The 24,564-nt window shown below is 38.4% G+C and overlaps 1 protein-coding gene across 1 annotated transcript in view; it reads right to left on the bottom strand.

Moving 5' to 3' along the window:
* Positions 1-24,564, bottom strand: part of IARS1 (isoleucyl-tRNA synthetase 1) — a 105,701-nt gene that overhangs the window by 33,055 nt on the left and 48,082 nt on the right. Inside the window, exons 15-21 of the mRNA XM_065687863.1 lie at positions 19,236-19,362; positions 14,639-14,712; positions 14,137-14,331; positions 10,592-10,678; positions 9,824-9,907; positions 4,828-4,975; positions 1,662-1,782 (exon numbers count right to left, since the gene is read on the bottom strand). Of these exons, the coding sequence (XP_065543935.1) occupies positions 1,662-1,782; positions 4,828-4,975; positions 9,824-9,907; positions 10,592-10,678; positions 14,137-14,331; positions 14,639-14,712; positions 19,236-19,362 (836 nt within the window). The remainder of the gene's footprint in view (positions 1-1,661; positions 1,783-4,827; positions 4,976-9,823; positions 9,908-10,591; positions 10,679-14,136; positions 14,332-14,638; positions 14,713-19,235; positions 19,363-24,564) is intronic.

Raw genomic sequence — 24,564 nt, 5'->3', positions numbered from 1 at the left:
CATCCCTTCAGCACCACTGCCTCAGCTATGTTTTAGACATAGCAGAGACAACATACCATTTTATGCACTTTGCAGTAAGAGTTGCATGGCATTATTTGGCAATCATTTATTTTTGCTTGCATCGTGTCACATCTACAACAGCTTCTGCATGTTTATTATTTTTTCATCTTCCCTTGCCTCTTACTAGCATTTCTCCTACTTCAAGCCATAGCGTGAGTATCATGTCACCATATACCAATTTACTGCATCTCACTAATACCTGTCTGACTGAATTCAGAGTTTATGCAGAAAAATAAATTGAAAAAATGTTTATTAATCACTTGCAAGTAACAGGTCTCACTCATCTGATGAGTGCATCATGTTATATTTATCTAATAGAAGACAATAGCATTTAACACCAACACCAGCTTGAAAGTCATTTGTCATTTTCCAGCAAGCATTTTCTTCTGCTTGGAACAATGTTCTTGCTATGTAAAGATGTCAGCTGACATAACCATTTTTATTAGCTTCATCTTCACTTAGAAAACCAGAGCAGAGAATTCAAGTTTCTAGCCCCACACTCATCTTTCTGCAAATACTGTTTGTTTAAACCATGCACTAATCCAAGATCCCAGGTACACACTCACAAATGAGTTTTCCACTATCCCTCAAAGGTGTTATGTGCTGCTCTTTACATGCAGCACATAAACTTGCATAGGTTATGCGTATTAACTGCGTGGCAACAGATGAAACTCCCATACCACCACTGAATTTCAAGGACAAAACTTCTAGGATGAAGCCACATTTTCATCAACAGCCCACAGCCTTTATCGTATTCCAGGTTTTGGTAGCTTGAGGATTCTTTCTTCCTTTAATGAAATGTTCTTAGATGACCTCACCTGAATTTTGTTATTACCAAAATGACCTGGATAAACACTGTAGCAAAACAAACTCATCTTAGTGATCTTTGGGGAGAGTCAATATCATGCCAGTCTAAGAAGGGGGAATACAGAAATGACTGAAACAGTGGAGGACTGTCCTGTGCCCTCAAATTCAGCCGTGTCCTCATTATCCATCTTCCCACTAATGGTTTCCTTCATCAAGCCCAAACACACCTGTGGAAGGCTTCTAAAAATTCTTCTGAGGGCAACTTCTTATCACCGGCTTTGGGGGTTGTTTGTTTATTCATAAACCACATTAACAGAACCATGCTTGGGAAAAAATTCTTCCCCATGCTCAGGTACCTCTCAAATTTATTTTATTTAGCTGACTTGAGCACTGCCCATTTTATCCTTTTTTTTTTTTTTTTTTTTACAGCTTCCCCAAATTCTATTTGGCTTCCTTTTCACTGCTGTCTTTCAGTTACTATTATAATAGTATTAATTGCTCCAAGCACTTCAGATGTTACAGCATCAAGCTACGTCACTGAGCTCATAGCATTAGCCATGACGAAAAAAAAAAACAGCTTCATCACTTTTTGAAATCTCATGAACAAGAACAGCAAAATTTGTATTAACAAGCATGAAAGCAGCATTCCACGTATTATGGTAGCTGGTTAAAGATTTCTTTCTTTTTATCTGGACTGTAATTCTCAAGAGGAATCTGTAAATCTCTGGATGAAATGGCTAGTTCTCTCATCAAAAATGAATCACCTGCACACACACCCAGCCAAACGTGCATACCTGCCATTTCAGCTTTGAAGAACTGAATGAGTGATTGGGTGAAAGAAAGAATCCATTTATCCATGATGTTATTGCTCTCCTTAACTGTATTCTCATTGTAAAGGAATTCTCGTCCCTCATCCTATCATCAACATAAAAACACAAAACACATTTTTCAAGTCATAAGGGTATATATTCAAGCTTCTATATCAAACCACCTGTCAGCCACTAGTATTTTGTCACCTTCGCTGTGTTACATGGGTTTCCAAGGAGAGGACATGAAATTCCAGAAGAGAATAAGCTAAGAGAATTAGTAAGACAAGCAGCTGAGGAACACCTGACTCCCACGGCTGCTGATTTCACCACACTACACCTTCAACTACAAAGGAGGCCTGTTATTTTGATCTGTTAAAGCAGGTACAGAGAAGTACAGCACACAACAATATGCAGTTGTTCTTCCCTTGTGTGCAGTGTAAGCCACAGCGTCCAGACACAGGGCAGCACGCTCGCATATACCTAACTCCTTCATCTAGGAGGATCTGAAGCATTTGCAGAAAAGGTACTATGTAGATGAATTATATATGGCAAAAGGGCAGATGAAGATTGTATTATTGTTAACAGCATGTGACAATTTCCACAGATTAAAACATGAAAGAAAACAACCTAAAAAAAAACAGGTGGAATCTTTCAGCATCCAACATGCATATAGGGCATTTTGTTGCTTTCCAGAACACTCATGTTTGCACCCATCTGAGAAATTGCAAGCAAAACCACAAGTAGCCACATTTGTCAGTGCCAACAGTCTGACTCTTTTTTCCATGTGAATCTTCTTATGACTGGTTGAAAATAAGAGGTTTAATGTTCTTTTAGACAAGGGGCAATGGGTGTAAACTGGAGCATAGGAAGTTCCACGTTAACATCAGGAAGAACTTCTTTACTGTAAGAGTGACAGAGCACTGGAACAGGTTGCCCAGGGGGGTTGTGGAGTCTCCTACACTGGAGATATTCAAGGCCTGCCTGGACAAGTTCCTGTGTGATGTACTGTAGGTTACCCTGCTCTTGCGGGGGGGTTGGACTAGATGATCTTTTGAGGTCCCTTCCAACCCTTGGGATTCTGTGATTCACGATCAGTATTTAATATCTGGTTATAAGAGTCTTGGGCTTGCCCTTCCCCCCAAGTCCAAATGAAAAAGATCTGTCGGGATTACTTAACTCAGTAATTATACACCCACTTACGTAGTTTCAAGGACAAGATTCTTAGGGAAGAAATACCTCTGCACACCCAGAAACACAGCAATCCCAGTGTGAGGTCAGCAATCATTCAACCAACTACAGTTACTGTGGTAATTACAGCAAGTATAAGATTACTATTAGGCATCACCCACAACATTGAGATTGTTGCTTCTCTGTTGCAGAGGGCAGAATACAATGAAAAAGTTGTTCAAGCCTCTGCATGAAATCTAGCACTATCACCTCCAATAGCACATTATTTTGCCTAATATGGTGCACAGGAATGGTTTCACAATCTATCTAGAAAGAAAAATTACTTCTGTTGAACTACCAAAACTATCTGCTTAGGCACCTGGATTTTCCACTGGGGTATCCCATCTCCAATTCGGCTGACCTTGCAAGATCTACTGGGATCTGAGCAAAAAGCTGCAAAGCACTGTAGATAATTCAAAGCTCAGACAGGAAAACATGAGGTATATTTTTGGGCAGGGAGTAAGTTTGCCTGATGAATGCTGTCTAGGGATCCTAAGAAAAGATCCTTAAATATTAGGATCTCAAGTTACCAGATTTTCTTCCCAAAAGGTGTTGTTAAAAAGATGAAACCATTTATTTCAGTCAGCTATTTACTGTGCTATTTACTGAAGTCAGATGCCTTTATTGCTTCAGCTGTCCACAGTGACTAGGCTGCTACTGTAATTTCTTGTGTAGTACAAGGTTCAAACTTTTTCACTTAGTTCCCATTCTTCCACGTAAGTCTGCACTAAGATGTGGTAATCTTCTACCATTAATCTCAGCTGAAAGATAAAAATTGGTTTCAATAGAAACTATACAATATACGCACAAAATATTCAATTTAAATGAAAATTTACTATCAAAAAGAAATTTGAATCTTGCTTTGATTTTGAAAGGGTAGAAACTCATGTCAGTCACTCAGCACTTTCAGTAGACTTCAAAAGCATTATTGCTTTTATGATGACTTGCCTTTCTTCCCATTCCATTTCTTCCCCCAACCCCCAAAGTTGTATTTAAATTTAAGAAAAATTAACTGTCATGTTAAAGACAAAAATCTTCTGGCTGCTGCTAATGTATTCACTATCAAGTATTCCCCAGTTAAACATTTTAATGCAGATTCATAATTAAAGTTACAGTAAATGAGTTAGCTCAAGAAATCGTCACAGCAGCCAATACTGAAAATAGCTTTCTTTTCTTTACTTATTTGCAGTTGCATTTGTGTTAGGTCTGTATGCTGCTAAGCAATGTCCTCTGATGGCATCGTTCCTACAACACAGCCATTCCTGACTACACAGCATGGGGCAATGGTAAAGAAAAAGCAGCAGCAGCACTCAAAGCAGTATTAGTGACACCTGCTGACTCCAAGCTACTACACAATCACTGGTAAGAATTAGTAACAAACCAGCAAGGCTTAGTATGGACATTTCAGAAGGATTCCCTCAAGCACACATGGTACCTGGCTTTTAACTGGTGCTACCAGCAAGGTGACTGACAGCAGATAATTGCTTAGTATGTATTAACCCCACAGACTCAAAGTCCCTATCAACAGATGCAATAGCATCACATTTACCTCAAATAAGAGGGAATCAAGAACAGCCTAATCTGAGAAAGGATAGCTGTTACGTCTTGACAGGCCCCTACCTTCCACTCCTCCTTTCTGTAGAATAAGCTTGGTCAAGGACAGAAAAATGCAGGGTGGTTATAGCTTTATAAAACAGGAAACAAACAGCAAACACCATAGGAATTCACAACAAATATATACAACCTGACCTAACTTTGAAGTCAGACTTGCTTTAAACAAGGAGGTAAAGATCAGATGACCTCCAGAGTCAGAGTCCAAACCTCCCTTCCAAACTGAATTTCTCTACAGTGCTAATTCACTCTAACACTGGAAAAAGCACAAAGCCCCTTCCACTTTGTTTTTCCACATTCAAGAGATCTGTACCTTATGTTGCAGGATCTGAACATTCTGAGCGAGAAAGCGATATGCATTGTACCAGGGCAGGAAGACATCTTTCAGTATATCCCTTACTCCTTCCTCTTTAAATCTCAGGTTTTCTGCTCTTACCACAGGAGAGTTGATCAGGTATAACCTGCAAAATAAGAAGACAGTACTCAACAGCTTAAAACTACGTATACCAGTAGAAATGCACTGAAATGTACAGTAAACCCTAGAGAGCTGCACAGCAAGAGACATACCCAAGGGAACAGTTTCACATTAAGAATTCTGAGGAAAACAGTACTGTAAGCATGTAACATACTGAATATATGACAATTTACTTCCTAGTGGACAGGACTATTTTTATGATACTGCTTACGGAACTTGATTTATTTTTTTTCTTTTTTACCCTAGAAGCTAATTGAGATGATAAAACATGCTCAGATGCTATTACAGTCTAAAACAAGAAGTGGGTGCGCGGAATTAGTAGACTAGACTGGAAGAGGCTTTGAGTAACCTGGTCTAGAGGAAGGTGTCCCTGCCCACAGAAACTAAAGCTTTAAGGTCTCTTCCAACCCAAACCGGTCTGTGATTCTATGCTATTTAGAATGGCACCTATTGTTGTGGTAATATTTTGAACTCCTAAACAATGAAGAAGTACCTTTCTATTCCATCTAGCTCATTTCCTCATTTACAAAAAGCTTTGCACCCACTGCAAACACAGGGCTAAGGAGCAAGGCAAAACAAGCAGATCAAAATCAAAGAGCAGAAATAAATAAATACTTTTAAGGAAAAACAGTGCCAAAAGACAACAAAGGATACACCTCTGATCAATACAAATGTGCTTCAGCTCCTGAAACAGCAGACAGAGCACAGCAGAGGATTCAGATGATGTTGACTACTATATCAGCAGCAGCTCCTCATACAATCATGGCCCAAGTCAGCCAAAGGGGTTCTCATCTATACATTAAATCCACCCTGTCTAGGGAGATCCTCCTCAAGTCACTCTCTCTCAAGCTATAAGTTCCTCATTACACAGAGACAGACACAGCCCCGGCTTCCTTGCTAGTTCTGAGTTTACAAAGAATCATCACTATACTTCATCCCATCTTCTTCCTTAAACAAATATTGTGTCTGCAGAGAAAAAGAAGTATCTATCAAATTAACTCAAAAAGAAAGCAGGTGTTACCCACGCACCAAAAAAACTTGAATATAAACTTGATTTAGATACACTTCATTTAATTTTCCAAATATGAAAAAAAACCCCAAACATTTTATTTTAAAGACTGGTGTATTTCTCAACAGAAATTTATTTACTCATTATGTCACATTTTATCAGCTTTTAAAATCATGATTCTAAACTAATACATCTTTACAATGACTTCCTTTAGGAGGCTCTAAAATCTTAATGGGGTTTAACACAGCACATTCAAGAATACCAGACTATCAATTCTTCAGGAGAGGGCTTCTTGGGTAAATAAGAATACATAAAAATAAAGTTGCCAGAGTAAACAGTAATGCAGCATAGAAATAGGCATTTTCAGTATTGTGGTGGGGGAAAAAAAACCTTTAAATATTATATCTGAATTCAAATTATGAATTTACAGTACAGAACAACTAGGCATGATAATGAATAAGTCCCTAAATTAAACTAGAACTTATAGGCATATATTTAAACTAAACTTTCAATCACACTTATCTGTATGCTTATTACTCTTTATTTCAGAAGTCAAACATAACTTTAATCTTAATACAGAGCTAGTCTGACCCCAGGGTACACCAAGATATTCCAGGCCTTTTACCAGTTTGGGATTTACCCAGAGTAACAACTACTTCAAATATTCCCTCCACTACTTTCCTGCTCAGGAGGCTGCAATGCCAACTAATCAGACCAATGAAGGATCCCCTTAATTGCTAACTGCAATCCCCTAATTGCTTAAGTGAGCAGCACTCACTTAAGAATCTATCAGAAGTCTTCTTAAAACAGTTGTTTGCATGAGCAATTGAACTAAATAACCAAAGGAGCTCTCTAAGGCTACAGTTTTGGTTTTGTGCGGGTTAAGGTTTTTTTGTTTCTGTGGGGGGGAAGTGTTGGTTAGGTTGGGGTTTTTTTGTTTAGCTGTGGTTTTAAAACATAGCAGCTCTACACTGGCTTACAATAAGTAAAAGTTAAAAGAATAGTAATTTCCTGAATTATTCCAATACAGAAATACTTACACTCGTCATAGTAGCCTTCCAATATCTGAAGGGGGCCTACAAAGATGCCGGAGAGAGACTCTTCATCAGGGGCAACAGCAATAGGAAAAGGGGCAATGGGTTTAAACAGGGGAAGTTCAGATTAGATATAAAGAAGTTTTTACCGTGAGGGTGGTGAGGTCCTAGAACAGGTTGCCCAAAGAAGTGGTAAATGCTCCATCCCTGGCAGTGTTCAAGGCCAGGTTGGACAGAGCCTTGGGTGACATGGTCTAGTGTGAGGCATCCCTGCCCATGGGACAGGGACATCCAGTTGGAACTAGATGATGTTAAGGTCCTTTCCAACCCTAATCATTCAATGATTGTATGGAAAGATAAGTAAGGCACTTGATAAAAGAGGAGTTCTATCAATTTAGTTATACCTAGTGATATTACTCATTGGGAAGAACATAAAACCTTTCTCAAATCAAACCAGTATTACCAAGTTTCCTAACAATATATGAGAAACCATTTTGTCTCTCTAGAGCAGCAGTCTATGCCATTATGCAGTTTCTCCTGCATTTTGAGAACAGATTGAGAGGAGAATGTAACACATCACATCTAACAGGAACACTTATCTCAGGATATATAAAAGTAAAAGGCTTGTAAATACTAAGACCAGCAAATTCTCTTTCTGACATACTTCAGCTTTGACAGCTATCCAACTACTCAAGTCATAGGTCTTAGCAATATTGAAATATAACTGGTTTTGACAATTTATAGAATCATAGACTGGTTTGGGTTGGAAGGGATCTTAAACGTCATCTAGATACAATCCCCTGCTGTGGGCAGGGACACCTTCCACTAGACCAGGTAGTTCTTACAGATTTCACACAGGATTCAAGTTTCATGACATCTGAAGCTGGGTTGTTAGATTTACTGTGCTGTTTTTTCTTCTCTTCACTCTTTCCATTCAATTCCATATTCACTTAAACAATTTACACCTATAATTTCTGCTATCTATTTATCAAGCTACTGCTGAGAAGACTTCAAAGTTGTTGTTTAAAAAACCAATAAATATATATATATACACACACACACAGACACACTATACTGCAAAAGCTAAAGTAACTCTGCAGGGAAACAGTGCCAAGCTAAAAAACTCAGTAGTAGCTTTTTCTATAAACAGAACAGATCAAGTGCTTCAGTGAGTAAGCAGAGGCAAGTGAATCGCAGAGCTCCTTCCATAAATGAACCTAGTCTGTGATGCTTTTTGCTCTCTATGTGGGTGTATGTATAAATAAATGTGACATTAAAGAATGAGTACACAGGAAGAAAAATGAATTAGCTTTTAGAAATCAAAAAACCATGAATAATGGAAGTGTAACTTCTGGTATTTGAGATTTTTTTTTTGTTTTCTAAAAAAAAAAAAAAAAAAAGGGGGGGGGAGAATTTTTCAAACAGAGACATCATCTGTGATTTAAAAAACTCCAATTTGAGTAACTCCAACCCTTTTCACCCACATTGTTGCAGCTACCAATTCATTGATATTCTCCTAATACACCTTGATTATTTGTAAAGGACAATCTTGATCAAATTTAAGAAATCTACCCAACTCTCCATTGTAAACATATATGAGAAGATGAATTACTAGGTCTTTAAAATGCTAAAGCTTGAAATAATGAGTTTCACATCTATTTCTTTTCATTACCTAGAGCATCCAACCACTATCTTCCTGAAATAAACCAAAACCCATGGTACACTAAGCTTTCATTCAGCCCAGTCATTACCTTGCACAATTGTAACATACAGTTCAACATGTGCGATAGTTTTCCAACCCCACTTCCATGGGCAGGGATGCCTCACACTAGACCGTGTCACCCAAGGCTCTGTCCAACCTGGCCTTGAACACTGCCAGGGATGGAGAATTTACCATTTCTTTGGGCAGCACATTCCAGTGCCTCACCACCCTCACAGTAAAGAACTTCTTCCTTAGATATAATTTGAACTTCCCCTGAGTAAGTTTGAACCCATCACCCCTTGCCCTATTCCTACATGTCCTACAGCTATATATATTGTCCCTAATAAAGAGTCTCTCTTCGCCATCCTTGTAGGCTCCCTTCTGACATTGGAAGACTGCTGTGAGGTCTAAACCAGTTAGTATAATTTTAGTTAAGCACTGGAACTGTGTTTAATCTCTGTTTGGCCAGGATGATATACACACACACACACACACAACATGCATATATACAACATATATACACACATTAGGCTGCTTCACTTCTGCTTTTCTGGTTTCACTACTATTAGGTACATATTATATCCTTTCACCAAATAAACACTTTGTTTTTAGGAAATGTATAACAAAAGCATCAAACAAACACTTCAGTGCATTATACACTAATCCTTTCCTAAAGTAGTGATTTAACAGCAGACTAATAGTATTGTGCTCAAAAGATGTTATACAAATTTTCAATGGGTCAGCTCAGACTATTAGCTGCAATAGCAGAGAGTGCTGGCTTCAGTGGAAGTATTCCGTACCAAGTTGACACACACTTTCTGGCAAAAGGCCTCCAAGTCAGTACAGCAGCTTTGGTTGTTAACAGACTTGAGGGAGGTAAGACAAGGGTACAGAAAGTCCAGAACTGTAACAATTGCCAGTTCTTTTAAGTGGTACACTCTTTCAGCTACCTCGCTGCCATAGTGGTCTAAAGTTTCAAACTTAACTTACTTCCTACTACAGTCAACACCACACAAGCACTCCTGGTACGTGTCTGCTATGAACAGAAATCCAGCATATCAGATTGTACATTAATTAGGGAAAACCTACCTTAGTGCATCAGCTCCATAACTATTTACAATACTCATTGGATCTGGGTAATTCTTCTTCCTTTTACTCATTTTTTGTCCATCACTAGAAAAAAATCATAATGTAGGCCTAAGTTCTCAGAATTCTTGTAATACACAGATAATGAAAAAAAGGCCTTCAAATCCAGCTTAGTTTTTCTGTCCTTTTTTTGTTCTTGGTAGCACAGACACAATTAGATATTAGTACATCATTTCAATATGACTGTTGAGCACATGAGAGCAACTGAAAACAAAACCAAAAAAACCCACAAAACAACCCTAGAGGCTCCCAATTTATAAATCTCAGCAGGAAATGTGTCTTTCCTACCAAAGCTGAGGGAAGATGCACTTGTTTCGAATCAATCCCTCCAGCCAACTGGCAGAGCTTTATTTGAAAATAAACAAAAACCAACAGAACTAACTTATTTAAAATTGCACCTAAAACTACATTTATAATCCCCTTTACTCTGCATAACAAGTATCAGTTATTTCCTAGTCTTTCCTATTTTAATACTCATTTTCTCTCTCTAGGAAGGACTAATCCTGCTAGAAAGAACCTAGGGTAGCAGGCAGCTGGGATGTTTAAGGCACCTGAGATCCTGAGGTTTATCTCCTGGAACACCAATATCTCCCTAACAAGTCTTAACAGCTCCAAAGCCCATTTCAGATTTAATTTACGATTTGTAGAGACTTTTCTGAAAAATCTGTTAACTAAAAATCTGTTAGGGAAAGAAGTGACTGACATACCAACCTGGCAAGAACAAGGCCATTCACAATTACATTCTTGAAAGGAGGCCTTCCAAAAAGAGCAGTGGACAGCACCAGCAAGGTGTAGAACCTGAAACAAGAGACAACATAAACATCACTTTCTAAAAACACCAAGCTAATGTCTGCATGCCTTTCATTACAAAAGAAAATTTTCATTATGTTGTTTTACTATAGCAAAGTTAAATTTTAAGTATGCCAAACATTTACATTGCAAAGGCTCAGAAGAGGAGCTTATTGTAGGTAGACATTTTTCCTCTTTGTAGAGTATTGTGCTATTTGCTCAGCTGTGATCTATTACTCCAAGGCAGCTGAAAAACTGCAGCAGTAGTCATTAGGAAGGTTGTGAATGGGAAAAATGTAGCTTTTTCACTTCCAATACAGAAAATAAGAACTCTTCCCTGAACAAGCTCCCTGTCTGCTCCCTGTAAACCTCTGAACTCAGGATCCATCCAGAACAAATATGGCAGACAGGACTGGCACACTCTGTGCATGTCTCTGTGTCTGTTAATGTGCGCATTCTTCAGCCTAGCAGACTGAAGAGATTTTACTGTCAGGAGCATAAAACCAAGTTAGCAAAAGTGAGCAGAACCTCCTTCCATTCAAACAAATTAAATCAGCCATCACTAGAAAACAGAAGAATGTAAGCATTCCCCACAGCAACAGGCAGTAGGGGTTTCCCCCACACACCATTAGGTGTGTTTACAGTAAGACTATGAACTGCCTAGAACTTGTTAAGAAACCAAGGTTGAAGCATGCACAGGCACCTATGATTCAGTATGTCAATAATGATTGTATCTGAGAAAATAAGTGGAAGTGCAAGAGGATGTGATAATTTCATACTCAGGAGGTGGAACCTTCACCAAAGGAGCTATCTATCAGCTTCTGCAACTGCACCGCTAGTAATTACTTTTAAGAAAATAACTGGAAGGTGGGCCACAGCTTTCCTGGTTAAAAATGAATATTGCACTGATGATTGCTTAGCAACCTTAAAAGAGCAGATGATATAGAAAAGCTAACTGATTTAGAATAAGACACAGGAGGTTATTCCTCAGAACTATGCATTTGCATGAAGATTTAGCACAGAAACACTTCGGGAGGAGGGAATTCCATCTGTATTTTCCAAAGTTGTTTTTATCAAAAAGCTGCCTATAATTGCAATAGCATTATTCTGACACTTGAAGGTCCAAAGCTCTGTAAAGGCTGCAGTGTCGATTACTGCATTTATTAAGTGGCTTATGGGACAACTCTGATGCTTATGTCTAACAGGCTTTTAACTCTCAATCACCTCAATGCACATGGCAAGATGCAAATTCTCTTTATTCAACTGCATTTGATTAATTAATTTCATGAATTTTGACCAACATTACCAGCAGACAAACACATGCACTCAAGATCTCCCCTAAAGACAATTATCTGAGCATTTACTCCGATGATTGACACCTCAAGCCTGCAAGACTAACAGTTTGTTACAAACACAGCAGTACTTCTTTAGTATTTAGTTGAAAGCACCTCATGGACAAACTCCCATCACTTCCTGCAAGCTGGTTGCAAATTCTCTTACTAGAGGCAGGCGCAATAGCAATTAAAAAGAGATAAGTAGAACCAACTAGAAGAGATTTCAATAGTGTTTGCATTGGGAAAATTGTACAAACAGACCATTGGCACTGAAAATAACACATCCAAGTACTCTTCACAAGTTTAATATTATTGGCCTTATCAAACCTGATGAGCCTCAGCAATGAGGTACCTTAGTTGATGACATTTACAAGACTTTTTGAGATCCTCCAAAGGTTTACACATAATTTTTACAACCCTTCTCATTCTTTCTCAGATTATCCTTTTAAAAAATTCACCTCATTCCCTCTGAATATTTTAAAGGAATATCTCTGCACCTTATTTTTGAAATATCTTGTCCACATACACGTTTCTGACAACTTCCTCAACATCTCTGCTGCTTAACAATTCACCAAATCTGTCTGCTTCTAGTCATGTCCTTGCGATACAGATATATATATCTATATATACACACATATGTACGATAGATATGTCAGCCAAAACAATAGTAAAAAACCTAACTCCACAAAGACACGTAGCTCAACATCACACTGAAAAGCACCATGACTAATAAGGTGTGATATAACCAAACCTTTCTATGAATCTACATAAAATTGTGGAGAGCACAAACAGATGGGCTAGCAAAGACTACTTTTGGGGGGTGAAAAGAAAAAAAAGAAAATGAGAAAAGAAATCACTATACATGCAAGAAGCCATTTTTAAGTTCATGAGACTGTGCTAATGCTGAGCTATGTGCAGTACTGCTTTGAGGACCCACTGCAAAAATCCTGCATAGCAGTAAACAGGTAAGGTGCAGCTATATTCTGACAAGTATTTAATATGCCCCAAGGAGTCCATATTTCACCGAGTGAGACTTCAGTGGTCCCTCCTTAACTGCCAAACTTGAAAATATAACTTTGTTTGGAAGATCTAGATAATTTTTCACATCAAAAGAAATGGGTTGTAAAGTGAAGACACCTTTAACTTGATTCTTGAAACCTATTTTTCATGTAGCATCATGCTTCAAGTTTTCCTTGCTCAAGCCCCCTGGCTTTGAGAGTACGTATAAACCTTTTCAACCTCATCAGCATGCAAAAGCCCACCTCTTACTGCTGTCTTTGCGTTGGCTGACTGGTTTGTTGGAGGAGTAGAGGAGTGGGCAAATGGAGGTCATAGAATCATAGAATGGTGTGGGTTAGAAAGGACCTAAAGATCAACCCCCCTGCCATGGGTAAGGACACCATATATGTCACCCATGTCACCCAAGACTTCGTCCAACCTGGCCTTGAACACTGCAGGGATGGGGCATTCACAACTTCCATGGGCAACCTGCTCCAGTGCCTCACCACCCTCACAATAAAGAACTTCTTCCTTTAATCTAAACTTTCCCTGCTCAAGTTTTAACTCATTACCCCATGTCCTAGCACTACAGTCCCTAGTGAAGATTTTGCCAGGCACAGAGGTGAGACTGACTGGTGTGTAGTTCCCTGTGTCTTCCATTTTCCTCTACTTGAAAATGGGGCTTACATTTCCCTTTTTCTAGTTGTCAGGAACTTCACTTGTGCACATTCAGGTTTGTAAGAGGATATCGAACTTGATCCTCCTCTACAGTGGGCTTAAGGTCTTCATTCTCACAATCCCTGCATATTAGTTTATTTAACTAGTAACTCAAGTTACTGGATGAAACAGTTCTACTTGTATATAGTCAAATGTCCTACTCAAGGAAAAAAAAAAAAAACAAAAATTCATCTTAAAAACCTGTCAGTTTTCACAGCCAACAACCAGCCTCAAACTTCAAAACCAGAATAAACACGAATTCCAAAACTTTGTCACCAAGCCTTAGAATACCTTGCATTTTTACTGAGGGGAAAAAAAAAGAAATCATACACTTCCCTATACAACATTAAAGGTTCAACCAGATGTAACTGTGCTAGACACAGGGCAAGAACATATAATATGGTGGCAGAAAATTACCATCCTCGGGTTTGGTCAATGCCTTCAGCAATGAAGTCAGCAGGGAAAGCATCTTCAAGTTCTCTTTTGTTTTCAAATGGATAATGGACTTGTGCATAAGGCATGCTTCCACTCTCAAACCAGCAATCAAAAACTTCAGGGACCCGGTGCAGTAAGCCCTTGCCACAGTGTGATGGGATTGTTAGGTGATCAATACTATGGGAAAGAAAAAGATTGACAAATTCTAAACAAAAACAAGAATTAGCACAAAGAGGTAACATAACACTTTTAATGATTCTTCTAAAAGGTCAGCATTTCCTTTGTCAATTTTTATTTTAGAGGGTTTAATTTTTTTTATATTATCAGTGTTTAAGACAAGAAAGGAAAACTGATGCATGTTAATCACAAGTCTTACTACTTCTGTTTTCCTTAAATCTGTTTCCCAGGGTTAGTGAAAGAAAGACAGTATTTCCTATTCTGTTCAGCTATTTTACATAACTAATTAAAAGTCTCTGAGACCAACCTTTCTCGATGGAGGTCAGTGACTTTCACACCGGACAGCTCTTCCAACTCTGCCACTGAACCAATACAAACTACCTGTAAGAAACACTCCAGAAATTTAAACAGTTATTTCCACACAGTAGCAATTTTCTTTCTTTTTTTTTTATGTTAGACAGGAGACGTGTAAGTCAGTCAGTATCTTCTGATGATACAGCTGATACAGCTGAAAAGCAACAAAAATTTTGTACAAGGTCCTCTTCTTCAATCTAACCAAGTACTAACTGATGCTACAGACCACTGCCCTGATTTAATATAATTCATGTCAGAATAATTGGAGACTTTGAAGAACAAGCATGCTGTCAGATATCAAAAACGGTGGGTTTTTTTCCCCAAAACACAATCGCCTCTGAAAATCCAATAATCCTGACTTCTATATAGATAGGAGTTTCAGATCCCAGGTTCCTCTTCTGAAGGTAAGGTAAGCAAAGCAGCTAAATTGCTCATAATTGCATGTAAGTGTTCCATTCCAGGTACACTAAACTGTTCATATCAGTGGCATCTTATTTAAAGTGAAAAGCAGTGTCACTGCTAACAAAGGAGTTATTAAGAAAGGTACAGACTTTTCTGGGGTCTATTGCATCAATGAAAATATCATACTATCTTAAAAAAAAAAAAAAAAAAGCAAAAGGTTTCAGTAATAGATTTGCATTGATATCATGAAATGTTGCTGAAACAAATTACCCTGACAAACTGCATGTAGGAGAGGAAGAGAAAAGAAAGGCTATCTTGGCTTTATGTTTTAATCAAGTTTAATCCTCCCCAAGCTCTTTGGCCCTCTCTTATCTGGCAGGATTCATGAGCCACAAGCTGCAGTCCCTGTCTGGATTTTGGAGAGCCCGTCCTACATGCTATTGGTCTCATTCCATGGAAAAAAAAAAAATGGTTTTTGATAGATCTGACAGGGAAGGAGTTATATGTACCAACATAAAGAAGCTGTAAGCAGGCTAGACATTTTTCATATAAGATAACTTTCTAAGTTGCTCTTGGGATACAATAAGTCAGAGTACTGCTCAATTCTTACAGCTAGTCTTAAATAAATGCATATATATACAGACACAGAAACTGTGACTAACAAAAAGATTTTGGTGCATTTAATTCCAAAAACTTGTCATGAATACAGACAAGATAGAGACTCTGTCTGATCTGGTTTTTAAGCTGCAATTTTCCTAGTCTGATTCAACTGCTGATCTGCATTACTAATCATTTTTTTTAATGGGAAAAATATGTTTCAAAACTACTTCATTATGTATTTGGCTTATTTTTCTTTAAGAATTGAAGCATCACAGTCATTACAATAATCAAGTACAAGTCTGCAGTTTACACAGCAACCTACACCAGGAGACTGATCCCAGTTAAAAACATGCCTTTATCAACAAACTATTTTTAACACAGATCTGTTCTTTATTCACTGTGTTGGCCCTGTAACAATTGAGCAGGCAGGAGGTACTTAGTTCATCACTGCTGGTAGAAGAAAAGGTTTTAATAGCTGCATGGGTAAAAAATAGCCTTGGATACACCGATTACTTCATCTGAACTAACCTTAATATTTGAGCATACTTTCACACTGTGCTCTGGGTTAAAACCTGCCCATTAGTTGCTGCTTTTCGAATCAAGCATTATAATACTTAAGTAAAATTCTGAATACTGGATGCATCTGCAGAACTGCACCCAGCAGAACATACTCATAGAAATAACCTCAAATTCACATGAAGAATCCAGCAGGCACCAGAGGAACACAGATACCACCATACTGAATAAGACTGTCCCTGTCCAAGTCAGAAGGATGGAGCTACTCTGCCCCAAGGATAGCTCATTAGATACTTGAAGGCAAGAGAACAACACAGTGAGTAGATGTTAATCAACGCCAATCCCTCATTAGGCCGCACTCACTCATTTCTGCAAAGAACAAACAGGTTTATGCCCTCAAATTAAAGCTGTTCTTTCGGATACATTTTTTCAATTCCAATGTCTCCTTCAGTAGCCTGGCCTCTTTCCCTAAAAATCCCTTTTTCCTCCTCCATTTTATTTTTCAGCCACATCAACTACATAGCTAGCTATATCAACACTTAATAGCAGACAGCAAAGACTGAGATAAATAGGCTGGGACTGGGTGCTGTTCAACTCTGTTTCAGCATCACTGAGACCTAATGTGAAATCAGAGGTCAAGGTTAAATACTTCTAGCAAAATTAACATTAGCATTACATCTGGGATTATCCATGTAAACAGGAAGAATAAAACCACCCAGCAGCATTTGTGGACCTCAGTGTTCCTGTGACATAGCTCTGCAGTCCCTTATTAAATAAAAATATTTGCTTTTATTGGTTTGTTATTTCAGTTCTGTTTAGTACCTATAATCGAAGAATAAGCAGTGTTCATATAAAGCAAGAAGTCCATGTAGTGTATCAGTGTATCACCAAGACACTCTGGGATCTTTAGAAAGCAACTTCTGAACAGAAATTAGAAGAAATGTCTGAGAAGGTCAGCTAGAAGTGGCATTCTTAACACAACCTCAAAGCAGACCAGAAACAGACGTAAGGAAGGTCCTTCACCCTTCTAGCACAGCTAGAGCCCTCTTCTTCCAAACCTGTCGTGAAAGACCAAGGGCACCAGAACTGGTGGAGGGTTAACAGATTACGTAAGTGACAAGCAATGAAAGGGAGACTTTCCGTAACATCACTGAATATTTCACACTATAATTTATATGCAAGTCCTACAAAAATAGCCTATGTCCACTTTACCAATTTGGGTGCTACATTAAAACAAACGTTATTATCTAATCCATATTAAATGCGTTCCTCCACTGAGAAAATCATTTGTATTCGAGAGGTTAATATGACAAACTGACTGTAAAAATGTGGTAACAAACACAAGCTTTGAAATTTAACTTCCATTATGTGTCTCTACCTGATAACTATGCTAAAAGAAAACTAAAATAAAAGATAAAATTGTGGGAAACCAGATCTGGATTTGTAATAAAAATTCACTTTAATACCAATTAATTCACCTTCCTGTATATTAAATAAGGAACTGTTATTACTTCTCCAGGATTTAATATGCACAGCATAATTGCATGCGACAGTGTTCTTTTGAGAACGAGACATGAAGAGGCTCTGCATAACACTAGGCTGCAGTGAAACTGAAGTCAGGAAATTCTGAGTGACTATTATTTCTATATGAGAGCAGATGTCACTTCAGCCTTAAGCTCCACATCAGTTCCAACGGTATTTAGTTTTCAAGTTATATCCCACATGCATAAAAAGAGAGTAAATATTAAAACCAACCCTAGATTGAAATATAGTGTTGTTCAGAAGCCATACTGGACTATTGAAGCATGACACTCAGACTCTGGACTAAGAAGAAATGTATAAATCTATGGATAAACATAATAGGCCTGTTAGTATTTCTGTCATTATTCAGAACACCAAGCCCTGAGGAAGGAAAGGTCTATCTTCCAAGCTAGACATCATATTGTTATTAAAGGCAAACAAATCAAACCTAAAAACCCAAACAAATCTGTACATACAGGAATACGGACATGGGGAGACTGGACAGAAAATGAAACATTATTAGAGGCAAGGAGTGGGAGTCATGTAACCTTTACATAATCTTTCTCAGCTGTAGAATGAAGCCTTGAAATACTTTAGCACAAAACTGAAAGCCTTTTCTCTGTCTAAAAAACCTGTTATACCAAAAAAGGGACTTAAATTCATATTATTAAAAGTTTTTAGACATAAACTGTCAGCCTTCAATCTAAACTTTAACTGTTACATGAGAGACAGAAGGACTTGGTCTGCCAGTAATTTACAAACACACAGCATAAAGAGAATTCAAATGCGAAGGTTTTCTTAGATACTTAAATCATAATTGCAATGAGTATCTCCCTCCCGCTCCCAATATCTCCTGCCTATCCACAAGATTTGCACTAAAGAGGAAATAAAAAATGCTTTATGGTGCACTTCTATGCAACAGTGCAGCTTAAGGCAGTAAAATACTTTTCAAGAAGACATTTTCCTAGTCGAGGTCATCCACATCTTAAAAGTAAAAATTTTGTCATCAAATGAGATGCTTGGGATGCTTCAGAAACAGTTTTAAACTTTAGAGGCTTGACTTCGAAAAGTATGTAAAGTATTCATTCACTTATGCAGTTATCTTGATAACTGCAGGGTACCATAGAGTTCCAAACCCCTCATTTCCAGCATTCCCATCATGTACTTCCATTATTCCACTAAATTCACATTTTTACATTCTGCTGTATATTTGTATTCTTTGTTTCCATTAATTTACCATCACCACAAATTCTTCTGGGAAAGATAAGATTAATGCTAAGATAAAACCCATGAAAAAATGCTTGAAGTTTTCAGGGAACTGAAAAGGAAACACATACGATCACACAGATGCATGTATATATATACCTATATCTATCACCTACTACAGATAAATATGCACTGTTAAGATATATTAATAGAACTTAAGACTGCAGCAGCTGAAGATGTAACAGCATCAAAATAAGCATACACAGATAAACTTTTCTGTTAACTGGAAACTTTTGGTTTCTTACCTCCTCAAAATCATCACTGACCCACAGAGGGATAGGTGTTCCCCAGTACCGGTTCCTAGATATAGCCCAATCTCGTGCGTCTTTAAGCCAGTTCCCGAAACGCTTCTCCCTCACAAAATCTGGAACCCTGTTCCAAAAGTAAGAAAAGTATTATTTTATCACTGCATTCCACTTAAAAGAAAGCTAGTAAGAACGGTTATTTTGATTTTATCCATAAAGCAAGTTAATTTCTGCATAATGCGTGAATCAGAGCCCATTCTATTACAGCACTGGCTGCTGCAAGGCCTATAGACTTGCTGCCAAAACACAAAACACCATTTCTCCTGCCTTTCTTTCTTACTTTGATATTCAGGTAAATTGTAGAAATTAAAATTAGCATTTTAATCTTACTCCCTTATGATATTTTTCAAATTCCTAAAGGGGCTTGTCCTGGGTTCAGAAGTCATTTTTAATCCTTCTTAGTAGCTGGTGCAGTTTTGACTTTCAGCAGTATTCAAGGCCAGGCTGGTTGGGGCTTGGAGCAACCTGGTCTAGTGGAAGGTGTCCCTGCCTGTGGTGGGGGTTGGAACTGGATGAGCTTTAAGGTCCCTTCCAACCCAAACCATTCTAGGATTCTGTGAAATATGTGCAACATATTTCACAATAAATTCATTGAAGGGTGCAACAGTGGCCAGAAGTCCTCAGAACAGTCCACCACTAGAGGACTACTGCTAATCGTGGATAACAGTACTACTGCTCTATTTTACATACAGAAAGAAATGCCAGTTACTGATTTGGATGCTGAATGAAATCACAGTTTCAAAGTTTCAAAAGGAGTAAAGGCACCAAAAGGCACCTTGCATTATGCATGAACATCCAGGTACCTGCACGTTACTTTTAGACGCTGAGAATAAAGACATCTCAGGTTGATGTATCAAAAAAAAAAAAAAAAAAAAACCCACAAAAATAAAAACAACTATTTTCATGCTATTTATCATCTACACTTTTAATTCTCCATTAAAAACCAACACACACATATCTGATATCTGCCGAATATAAAACCCTATCAATGCTTGCTAAAAACTTATTCTGAGCACTAATTGGCTCTGAGGGATGTTAAAGACAAATTTTCATCATATGGAAATGTCTTGGAGCTCAGAGAATCTCGTGATCCCTGGGTATGCTAAATGGCCTGATGGTTTGATCAGGAGCCAGTAGCTTTCTTTTATGATGTATACAATTAAGTATTTATACAATGATTATATAGCAGATGAGGAAAAGCAATGGGTTTTGAGATCAACAATACATTCCCTTCGTGCCTAAAGAAACACGTAAGAAGACCAACCTCAAATGAAAGAATAACCCTAAGCCAGTGATATTCAGGCACAGAAGCTGTGAATAAACAGAAACAGTAATACAAATAACTCTAGAACTGAGTTATTAAGCAAACCATGGCAAGTTTTCCTGTTGTTGTTTTCTCTCAGTGTAACCAGAAGGGCCCTTCCCAAAGTTTGAGCTGGATTTAGAGACACAGAGTTTCTAAAGGAGGAGCAGCCAAACTACAGAACACACAAGGTCTCTTCTTCCTTTTGTTTAGGAAGCTCTTTGTGTTTATCAAATTTTCTGAAGAAGAATGATTTTTAATCACAGATCAGCCCCAAGAGTAAAAAAGATGAAAGAATCCTTTAGAGGAAAGAGAATGGATTCACATGACACTCAAGGGCAGGACTTGGTCCAGCAGCAAGAGATTTACAATGTAAGAGTGAGCATTCCTAAAAAGTCTACTGATGGAAATGAAAGCTACTGTCTTTCACAAAGTTTCACCCATGATGATGCATGCCATGTGGAGATCCGAGGGCTTTTTGATGCGAGTATTGTCTCAGGTGGATAAAAACTACTGTTAAAAGACTTGCTAAATATCACCCTGAAGTTCCATAGGCTCACTAGTTATTCTGTATTTACTTTCAGCTGCAGTTACCTTCTGTAACATGTCTTCAACAAAAATGTGATATAAAAAAAGGTTTTAAACAAACTTGGTGAGTAATATTTCACATGACATCCGTATCCCTAAAGTTTAAAAACGTATACAGGCTTTCACAAGTTGTTTTAGAGTGGGACTCATTACTGGTAACTTTTTGTGATGACCTTCAGACACCCCCTCTCCAAACACAAGTGGAAACTGTACAAAGATCCTTAGCATTTGCCCAACATTCCACTAATATGGAAAATGTCTCTTTACACCACCCCGAACTAGTTTCCATTTTTCAGAACTTGTTAGACCCTGATTAGCTGAAATTATGAGTCCTATTTAACACAGCTAGAGGCTGAAACAATCCCCTGGTGACATTAAAACGCTAAGAGTTTCAACTCTGCCTCCTCAAAACATGCATGAAAAATTAATTTTTATCCCCAAAGTGGACATTAACCACAAAAATGTATGCGGTGTGATTGGTCTCTCTCAGCTATGAAAGCATATAATTTACCTCTTCCAGTAAAATTGTCTGATCCTGCTGCCAGTTTTTACTGGAACATAAAACACAAACCACTTGATCTACTACGAACCACATTTGAAACAATGATTTATGGCTCTTTAGAAGTACAATACAAAGAACACTGACACAGCCATCAAATAAAATAAAAGGAGCCTGTATCTCAGACACATTCTGAGCCCATCACTCAAAGAAACTGTTACTTAGAACAACTGGTTCTTACCACTGCACAGATGCTGCCCACACACCAAACAGCAGATACAGCATCCAACTGGGAACAAGCTAGAGGAGCTACCTGCAGCAGAGAACAGCCTTGCCACTCACATGGCTCTTTAAGGCTGGAGCCCATTTATTTATTCTCACTAGATATAGCTACAGATATCTCAGTCTGACACTTCTGACTTACCTACGTAAGGAAACAGAAAGAAGAAATAAAAAATAAAAGATCACAGGTACCTTCTATTTCAATATTTCACTGGGCTGGGAAGACAGAACAAAGTATTCTCAACCATGTTGTTACTAACACCTGATCATTGTGTTACACCAACTCCAGGTTAGAGTTTCTAGAGGGTTTTTTTTTTTATTTTAATCCTCCTCTATGTTCTCAGTGTACTTCTCTTGTTAAATTTTCAGAAAGATAGCATCCTGCCACAGGTATGTATTATTACTTAAGGAAGTACTCTTCCATCTACACAAAGCAATGAAGGTCTGTTTGTTTTACACAACTAAGGAGAGTGAGGGGCAGCCAGAGCAATGCCATCCCCCAGTGATATTCTGCTTCCTTTTCTCCTATCCAGTGGAAACCTGGCCTCACCCTGAAACGAGCTATACCGTGTTTAGTCCTATCAGCCCACAGCCTTCCTCATAATTCCCAGTTAAATCGTCCATCTGTATTCCCAGGTACACTGCAGAAAACTGTGACTCTGATAGCACTGTGATAAAACAGTGAATCACTACTGACACCGGCCCTTAGCTTTCAGGACATTTGCGGCTGTGTTAAAAAAACCTGCTTGCCTAAACCCAAGAGCTGACAGTCCCGTGAAAATTAATGGTTGCACAGTTTGCCACACACTGACCTCTGCATGACAGAATCCTTCAGGGAGACATCAGAGCAGACTTCCAATACCTAAAGGGGCTGACAAGAACTATGGAGAGGGACTTCTTACAAGGGCCTGTAGGGACAGGACAAGGGGAATGGCTTTAACCTGACAGAGGAGAGGTTTAGATTAGATTTTAGGAAGTTCTTCCATGTGAGGTGCTGAGGCGCTGGCACAAAGTGCCCAGAGAAGCTGTGGCTGCCCCATCCCTGGCAGTGCTCAAGGCCAGGTTGGACACAGGGGCTTGGAGCAACCTGCTCTAGTGGAAGGTGTCCCTGCCCGTGACAGGAGCTTGGAACTGGAGAAGCTTTAAGGTTCCTTCTAACCCAAACCAGTCTAGGACTTCATGATATTTAGAAGCTTTAAAAACAGTAAGAAAAAGACAGAACCGAAAGGCCACCCACATAAACAGTCATATTTTACACCAGAAAGATATATGAAAAGCAGCCCTTTCCCACATGCCAATACACACACGTTTCGTGTCTAATCAGGTATCTACCACAAACTCCCTTCAGGTTGAAAGGGCAGGTTTCAGTATATTCAGTACATTCATACCACTGCATTTGCAGCTGGGTATGACAAGCAAGCTGATGAGCGCTACAGCCCATTTAGAGCAGTCCACTGCTAATGACGCTGCACAAATGCAGAACTCAGAAAAGTTCAAACTCCAGCACTAAGCAGCTCCACAAGCCTGCAAGTGAAACCCAAAGCAGCAACTTCCCCCCTAACACAATCCTGCTGCAGTTGCTAAAACTGTTAGAAACGGGTATTTTATTTCCCAATTGGCCTACAATTTGTGTTGGTTTCGACCTTCACATTTCTCTGCAAAATGACACAGATAAGATTTCATACTTCTTTCTCAAACACTTAGCAAGGTTAAGGAGCCTGCTGTCTCAGCAGGTCATGAAGCTCTTGATTCATGCATGCAGAATAAGGTGGGGTGACAGCGATTTCTACTTTCTTGGCACCCAGGATAGTGCACTAAATAAACTTTAGGATGCAGACATTTCAGCAGCTGAAAAGCTGAAGTTCAGGGAATTGAACTTCACAACACAAAGGAATACATGATTTGTTGAATCATGAATTAGAAAGATGTTGAATGAAACTACATCAGTCTCAATGATTTGAATGTTGATTTCTGCCTTATTCTCCCCAACATCAAAACATTGTTATAACAAGTTTAGAGATTATGAAAATCATTAATTTGCTCCAGATTTGTATGTCCACTTTTGACTGTTTCTTCCCATTTTTAAGCAGATTTAGGGCCTTGCTAAATTCATGTATTGCCAAGTCCTCTGCAAAGAGAACTCCCACATCCTTTCTTGGTAGCTACTCATTTTCTTTGCATCTAAAATAAAAATTTCATTTACCAAGCAAAAAGAAACCCCATGAAGCGCAAAACAAAATCCAGTCCTTTAACAACACTTATTTGCTTATTACAACAGAAACCATTCTCTTTGCCTTCAAAGTCTATGTACTACTCAGCATCCAAGTCACACAAGCAAAGTGGGCATGGACTTAAAAATAGCGCATTAGCGACCATCTTCAATCCCAGAGCATGAATGGGTGTGCTAACAGCAAGTTACCATGGCTGCTGAGCCAGTGACTTCTCATCACCAATTAATACAAAAGGAACAGCATCCATTAAAATGAGCATATTTGCTTTCTGACTTGTTTCCAGAAGATAAATGTACAGGATTTAACAAAATAAATCTCAATTATTACATAATCCAGAAGGAAACTTAAAACGGATTAAGACATCTA

The sequence above is a fragment of the Lathamus discolor genome, chromosome 7 (genome assembly GCF_037157495.1).
Source record: "Lathamus discolor isolate bLatDis1 chromosome 7, bLatDis1.hap1, whole genome shotgun sequence".
NCBI lineage: Eukaryota > Metazoa > Chordata > Aves > Psittaciformes > Psittacidae > Lathamus > Lathamus discolor.
This window is presented reverse-complemented; position numbering and strand designations above follow the sequence as displayed.